Here is a 7,994-nt window from a genome sequence, read left to right as displayed (position 1 = left end):
ACATCTTTGCATTCTTTATTTTGTTTTCTTTGAAGGTAGTAGATGTTGCCAATAAGGTTTGCTCAACTTCGATCTCTTCATCTTTAGAGCCTTCTGCAACCTTAAGTGCTTGTTGAGGTTGTATTCCAACCTATTACATCCCATAGATCATATGCTATAAGGATAGTCTCCATTTTTACAGTTCAAAAATTTTAGTTTGTATCATTGAACCATGAAGTTTGTAAATCTCTTCTAGCATAACCTAATCCCGCTATTTTGTAAGTAAGACTTTATGAAGCAATCAATGAACCTAATCTTAGAATTTATGTCCCTCTCAAGAATTAGACTAGAAGTTCTGATACAATGTTCATTTTTAGTTTTTAAGAAGAGTTAGTAGAGAAGAAGAATTTTCAGAGAGAATGAGAAATGTTATATTTTCATTGTAACTTTTGCTGATAAGGAAAACCTGCTTTTATACATGTTGCATATAGCTGAATCCTAGAATTTAGAAATCAAATTATCTCCAACCATCCAATGATTGAGGGCTACGATTGTTATACCTGTGCAAGAAATGGTTATAACAGAAAAATAACAAAAAAAACTAACAGTAACTACTACAACTTCCTGTAACATAAAACTCCTTTTATTTCTTTATTCTTCTCGTTATAGCCTATATGAGACTTGAATCCAAGTAATGAGCTTATTTTTCATCACCATCTGCAGTTCACTAACAATACCATGCTTGTGAGATTTTAATCACCTTCCCAACAAGCTTGCCTTGGGTTTTTTATTATCCTATGTTGCACACATAAGAAACGAGCATAAGGCTGGGAAAGTAAAGTCAGGTATGCCACTAACTTGAACAGTCTCAATTTTTGAAGCATCGCTAATTTCTTGACAAAGCTTCATTGTTTCCTTTTCCTTCCTTTTCCCAAAGGGCAGGAAGCATCTCAGATATTGCTACTAACCTGGGGGGTTTGGATGCTCAACTTGATTTATTAAGATCTTGAAAGCTTACTAAATATCCCAATCATTAGATTCTTGGAAATGCAGTCGCATATTATCTCTAGCAAAAACGTGCTACAGCATATTCATTTTGCAATTAGTTAAACACTGCAACAGCACATTTATTTTGCACCATGTCAACTGCACTTCTGCAGATTTTGTTAACTTGCATGTTATTCTTGCTTTTCAAAAAGCAAAAGCTGAGGGAGGTTCCTCACAAGTCTTCACAATTTGCGTATCGAAGTAGGAGATTGCAACGGCAGCATTAAGAGCAGTGCCTATCGGAAGCGCCTCCTCATCAATAAAGAAGTAAGGTGAGTGAAGCGGCTGATGTGATTTCAGCGTCTCATTCATTGTCCCAATAACAAATATTGCAGCAGGCATCCTTTGGGAGAAGAAGCTGAAATCCTCTGCTCCCATTGTTACTGGGAATAGCTGCACATTTGGTTCTCCGAGTAAGGCCTCTCCAACCCTCTTTGCATGCTTATACAGGTGTTCATCATTAATCATCACAGGATGTGGCAGATGTCTGTCCTCCATAAAGTTCACTGTAGCATTGCATCGATGCACTGCTGCATGGGCCTCTATGATCTATAAAATGGACAGTTATTTTGCTTCTCTGCATTCGTTCTTTCACTGATCGGAAACAACCAAAGTATCACAGAATGAGTGCATGTTTTACCTCTTGAATTCTTTTTTGTAGGTAGGAGACACCTTCGTTGCTCAAACTCCTAAAAGTTCCTCCAAACTTCGCCGTTTCCGGAATCACGTTTCCAGCTTTCCCTCCCTCTATGTACCCAACTGTCACCACCTATATGATTCAAAATGAATGAATGAATTTTGTTAATATTTAATTGCTATTGGAATTTGGATGGCCGAGTTCATCGTTATTCAAAACTTGTATTGACAGAAAGGTTGTTTCTTCAAGGGCTACTGTCACCTGTCAACTGGCACAGCATGTGAACCTTTTTTAGATCGGTTTCCACCAAACCTAATAGCAGGTTGGAAGAACCTATCACTGATCATGTCACGACAATCAAATTGCCTGTTATGCAGGCAGAGGTCCACCTTGTGTTTGAACTCGATGAGTCACATTATACAACCAGATTAGACGTAGATGCAGTTCACTGGCAGTTGAGGCTTTTAGACACGAATCTAGCGACCATAGACACTATATCACAGGCATGTCATGGACTGTTTTTATGATTTAATTGGATCGTGTTACAATCTCAATTCAAGAATGATTTCAGGTGAAGTAAAAGAGAATTACCGCAGCTTCTAGAGGATCTGTCTCACGAGATACGATCTGTTGGAGAGCAACGACTGCAGATGATGCCATAAGAATTGGGTCCCTAGCCAAATGTGGAGATGAAGCGTGGGCGCCTATTCCTTGGATTTTAGCTTCAAAAAGCCCCACACCAGCAAGCAATGGGCCGGGTCTTGAAGCGATGGCACCAGTTCGTACTGATGGAATAACATGTATGCTTAAGATGGCTTCAACGTCATCAAGACAACCATCTTGTAACATATGGTACGCACCGGCATAGCCTTCTTCCCCAGGCTGGAAAACAAGCTTCACGGTTCCCTACATTAAGGAGACATAGTTTAGTACCAAGAGAAATTAAGATGCTCGAATTTTCAAGTTCCAGTCTTTATTTTCTTCTTAAAATTAGTTTGTATCTACCTTCAGTGTCTCTCTTTTGGCTTGAAGTAACTTGGCTGCTCCAAGCAGCATTGCTACATGAGAATCATGACCGCAGGCATGCATCATCCCATCAATCTTGCTCTTGTGCTCCCACTCTACTTCTTCCTTCGATCGATGATGTCAATTTCCAGGTATGCAAATTAATTAATAGCTCAAGATAGTCAAACAAAAGAAGGAAGAAACAACAGATATATCTATTATAAGTTGCTGTAATTATTAGCTCAAAGTAAAAACCATCACTGTCAATGGTGGCCCATCATAGAGAGGGACCTGTGCCATAATTTTATTTGTGTCCTTGTGTTTGTGTAAAGGGTGATGGGACCATAGACCTTTGAGATAAAAGAGGGCAAGAGTGAGGACCTGTAGAGGCAGGGCATCCATGTCAGCTCTGAGAGCAAATACTGGCTTTTGGCCGGAACCGACGGTAGCTACCACCCCAGTCTTGGCAACAGGCCATTTGTAGTCGATTCCAAGCAAGTCAAGCTCAGACCTGATGATCTCACTTGTTCTGTACTCTTCGAATCCTAGCTCTGGATACTCGTGAATTCTCCTTCTAATTCCTCTCACCCATTCAAAGAAATCTGGTTCTCTTGCTGCTGCTAACAGCTCACGAGTCAGAAACTGAAGGCCCAGTTCCTGACCAGCTTGGAAAGCCAAAGATTGTTGGTAAAGGAAGAGTACTGAGAGCAAGAACCAGGTGATTAACCTCATTGAAAATACAAGCAAAATGTTTGGTGGAAAGTTTTGGAGTCTTCCTTCCTGCTGTCATCGGCCAGGAGGGTTTTATAAACTGATTTGAAGGCAAATTACCATCTTGTCTACGTAGTTTAATCATTAAGGTTTGAGTGAATTAACATATATAATAATAATAATATTCTTAATTTACATTGTTTAGTTGTTATCTGGTTGATAGTGGTTGTCTCATCGATTTCCTTTTGCTTTATTTATTTATAATGGACACTAGCTTGGAAAGCCATTAATTCATCTCACCAATTGCTCCTGCTCACGCCTCCGAAGAAGAGTTAGCAGGAAATCTCAGATCGGGTTATGCTTGAAACGAAATGAAAATCACCAAAAACATCTCGTCAAAGTCAAACTAGCTTGTTGTTTAATTTTATAATAAAAATATCTATAATCATACATTTTAATATTTCACCTAATCTAAACGTGTGCTTATTAGAGTTAAAAATTTATAGCACACGGAGTTGAGATTCGTAGCTTGACAACAAAGTTTAATTTTTATTTTATTTTATTAAGAGGGTAAAATTTCTAATAATAATTCACTGATTCGAGTTGTTTGAATTATTTTATTTTATTATTTAATTTATACTAACCTATTATAAATTAATTATTTTATTAAAATTATCATTCATAAATAATTACAAATTTCTCAGGTATAACTTTAATAAATTAGATTTTAAATTTATTTTTTTTAAAATTATTAATTCGAGTCTTCTAAATCTTAATTTATAAAATTTTATAAAATTAATAATTTTAAAAACAGTAAGATTAGTAAAGTTATACATAAACTAGCTTAAATTTTTATATTAATAATAAAGTAAATAACATTATGAATACATCGTATATTTATTCAAAACAATAATAATATCAAAATATATTTGCCATTTAAGAACTAACAAAACAAATCATTTTTTTTTTCCAACCAACAAATAAATTATATACGGGATCAAGATTGACCATTACAGTCGCAAGAGTCAGCTGTAACGAGAAGATAATTGTTGAAAAAAAGAAACAGCCCTAGCGAATGGTCTGCACATTTAATCTCTTTGTTTCTTTTTCTTTTCTTCTATCTATTTGTCTGAAAGTGTCCTATTTATATTGTCTAAATTAATCTCTTTGTTTCTTTTCCTTTTCTTCTATCTATTTGTCTGAAAGTGTCCTATTTATATTGTCTAAAATCGCTGCAAAATAAGAAAAATTAATCTGAAAAAATAATATTAGATAATTATATTATTGTTTTCTTAACTATAGAGACCTACTTAATTAAATTTTTTTCTTTTTAATGTGTAGAATATTTTTTAATAAAATTTAATTTTGCTTGCTTCAATTTTTTTTATTTTTCTCTTATGCATTATCTTTCACATCATTTTTAGTCCCTAATCACCTTAGTCCCTTGTTCTATCTTTCTTTGTATTAATTTCACCCCTAAACGCTTTCTTTTCCTTTTCTACTTTATATATAGCGTCATAATAAAATAAACTAAATATAAAAAATTAAATTGGACTGAAAATACAATAAAAAATGGGTAATGAAAATAATATTCTTTCAACATTAAAGATTATTGAAGTGTAGTTGCATTGCATATCATCAATAGTATAGAATTGCTACAGTATATTCTTTATGCAATTACTAAAACACTGCATCAGCATCTTCATTTTTGCATCATGTCTACTGTACTTCGAATGATTTTATTTTCTGAAAACTTGCATGCCATTCTTGCATTTCAGGTAGGGAAAGCTGAAGGAGGTTCCTCACACGTCTTTATAACATGTGTATCCAAGTATGAGATTGCAACAGCAGCATTAAGAGCTGTGCCGATTGGAAGAGCCTCCTCATCAATAAAAAAGTAAGGTGAGTGCAGTGGCTGATATGATTTTAGAGTCTCGTTCATTGTCCCAATTACAAAGATTGCAGCAGGCATCCTTTGGGAGAAGAAGCTGAAATCCTCCCCACCCATGGTTACTGGGAATAGCTGAACATTGGGCTCTCCGAGTAAGGCCTCTCCGACATTCTTTGCATGCTTATACAGTGCTTCATCATTAATCATCACGGGCTGTGGCAGATGTCTGTCCTCCATAAAGTTTACTGTAGCATTGCATTGATGCGCTGCTGCGAGGGTCTCTATAATCTATAAGATGAACAAATTCAGTTATTTCACTGGTGCATTTCTGTCTTTGAATGGACCACAGAATGAGTGCATGCTCTTACCTCTTTAATTCTTTTTTGCAGGTAGGAGAGACCTTCGTTGCTCAAACTCCTGAAGGTTCCACTAAATTTCACAAATTCTGGAATTACGTTTCCAGCTTTGCCTCCCTCTATGTATCCAACTGTCACCACCTATATGATTTCAAATGAATGAAAGAATTTCGTTAATATTCAGTTGCTGTTGGAAGGCGGAGTTTCATTGCAATTCAACGCATGTATCACAGACTAGATATTGTTAGTGAAACTGTTTGGGAATGAAACCTCGAGGATATAATTAAGCGCTTTAAATCTATGAAAAAAAAAAAGAAAAAAAAGAAAAAACAAAGGAAAGAGAAACGCGATTGTTTTGTATTTTTGTTCTTAGTAATAATCAGTTTTATCACAAATTTCAAAATTAAATTAATTAAAAAAATTAAACGACACCAACAACAGATAAGATGATATTGCTTCAAGGGCTATTGCCACCAGTGAATTAGCGCAAGTTACCTTTTTTACATCTGGCTCCATTAATTCAATCTTCAAACCTAACAGTGGATTGATAAGAGCCAGTATTGATTTGACTCGATGAATTAAACCGTCCATATTATCAGGCAGATTGTCTATATAGCCTGATTAGATGTGAATGCAGTTCACTGGCAATTGCATGTGCCTTGAGGAACTACATGGACCAATTCAAGAATGATTTCAAGGGAAGTGGGAAAGAAATACCGCAGCTTCAAGAGGATCCGTCTCTCGAGACACAATCTGTTGGAGTGCAACGATAGTGGATGAAGCCACAAGAATCGGGTCCCTAGCCAAATGTGGGGATGAAGCGTGCGCGCCTCTTCCTTGGATTTTAGCTTCAAAAAGCCCCGCACCGGCAAGCAATGGTCCGGGTCTTGAAGCAATGGCGCCAGTTGGTACTGATGGAATAACATGTATGCTTAAGATGGCATCAATATCATCAAGACAGCCATCTTGTAACATATGGTAAGCACCACAGAAACCTTCTTCTCCAGGCTGGAAAACAAGCTTTACAGTTCCCTTCATAAATGAATATAATTTAGAACCAATAGAAGGATATAAAAATTTGAACTTCGAATTTTCAGTGTTCTCTTATGATTAGTTTCAACCTACCTTCAGTGTGTCTCTCTTGGCTTGAAGTAACTTGGCTGCTCCAAGCAGCATTGCTACATGAGAATCATGACCGCAGGCATGCATCATCCCATCAATCTTGCTCTTGTGCTCCCACTCTACCTCTTCCTTCGAACCGAAGATGTCAATTTCAAGGTATGCGAATTTATTAACAGCTCAAGACAGTGAGTGAAAATAAAAACCCAATTTACTTGGTATATGTTGCTGCAGTTTTTAACTTACTGCATATTCCAGATTTGCTCCATCTTTTTGTGTCTTTTGGGTGTCTTAAGGGCGATAGCTATTGGTAGATGATGTCATTCTCAAGGCATGAAAATTTTTTAACAACTCAAAATAGTGATAAAAAAAAGATATCCTTTGTACAAGTTGCTGCATAGACCAACAGTAATCAATTGTTAAGGGACTAGTTCCATATATTTACGTGCGTTTTGTGTGTGTTGAGGATGAGGGAATCATAGACCTATGAGAGAAAAGAGGGAGCGAGGACCTGCATAGGAAGGGCATCCATGTCAGCTCTGAGACCAAAAACTGGCTTTTGACCAGAACCAATGGTAGCTACCACTCCAGTCTTGGCAACAGGCCATCTGTAGTGGATTCCAAGCAATTCAAGCTCAGACCTGATGATCTCACTTGTTCTGTACTCTTCAAACCCTAGCTCTGGATACTCGTGGATTCTCCTTCTGATTCCTCTCACCCATTCAAAGAAGTCTGATTCTCTTGCTGCTGCTAACAGTTCATGAGTCAGAAACTGAAGACCCAGTTCCTGACCAGTTTGGAAAGCCAAAGATTTTTGGCATAGGAAGATTGAGAGGAATAACCAGGTAATTAACCCCATTGAAAATGCAGGCCGGTTGTTGATCTTGTGGTTTGAATGAAGGATTTTGGAGTCTTTCTTTTAGGTTGATTATTTTAAGAAGGCATGCAATTTTATCTAATTTGTCTATATTGTATGGAGCCCAGTGTGGCACTGGTTTTATAAAACTATGAGGAGTTTTACTTTTTTAAAACATAAACCACTAGTAGGCAAATTACCTGTTTGTCCATGTAGTTAATTTTCTCATCAGATTATTGTGAATTAACCCATGGGATGAACACACAAAAACAGGTTTGTTATAATTTTTACAATTAAAAACATTATAATTATGAATTTTGAAGAGACTTTTATAGTTTTTACTTGTAAAAAATCTATTTTGAAGAGACTTTTATAGTTTTTACTTTTATAGTT

At 36.3% G+C, this 7,994-nt stretch overlaps 2 protein-coding genes across 2 annotated transcripts; both read right to left on the bottom strand.

Moving 5' to 3' along the window:
- Window positions 1-807: 807 nt before the first annotated feature.
- LOC105141403 (IAA-amino acid hydrolase ILR1-like) lies at window positions 808-3,564 on the bottom strand. The gene is made up of 5 exons (XM_011048607.1): window positions 3,050-3,564; window positions 2,669-2,794; window positions 2,255-2,569; window positions 1,667-1,795; window positions 808-1,575 (listed from the first exon to the last, which is right to left on the bottom strand). The coding sequence occupies exons 1-5, from the start codon at window positions 3,398-3,400 to the stop codon at window positions 1,171-1,173; spliced, it is 1,326 nt and encodes a 441-aa protein (XP_011046909.1). The 5' UTR covers window positions 3,401-3,564; the 3' UTR covers window positions 808-1,170.
- Window positions 3,565-4,943: 1,379 nt separating this feature from the next.
- Window positions 4,944-7,698, bottom strand: LOC105141404 (IAA-amino acid hydrolase ILR1-like). Its single transcript, XM_011048609.1, has 5 exons — window positions 7,257-7,698; window positions 6,752-6,877; window positions 6,344-6,658; window positions 5,639-5,767; window positions 4,944-5,558 (listed from the first exon to the last, which is right to left on the bottom strand). Exons 1-5 carry the CDS (start codon window positions 7,602-7,604, stop codon window positions 5,154-5,156), a joined length of 1,323 nt encoding a protein of 440 aa, XP_011046911.1. The 5' UTR covers window positions 7,605-7,698; the 3' UTR covers window positions 4,944-5,153.
- Between the last annotated feature and the right edge of the window lie 296 nt (window positions 7,699-7,994).

The sequence above is a fragment of the Populus euphratica genome, unplaced genomic scaffold (assembly GCF_000495115.2).
Source record: "Populus euphratica unplaced genomic scaffold, PopEup_1.0 scaffold144.1, whole genome shotgun sequence".
NCBI classification, from domain to species: domain Eukaryota; kingdom Viridiplantae; phylum Streptophyta; class Magnoliopsida; order Malpighiales; family Salicaceae; genus Populus; species Populus euphratica.
This window is presented reverse-complemented; position numbering and strand designations above follow the sequence as displayed.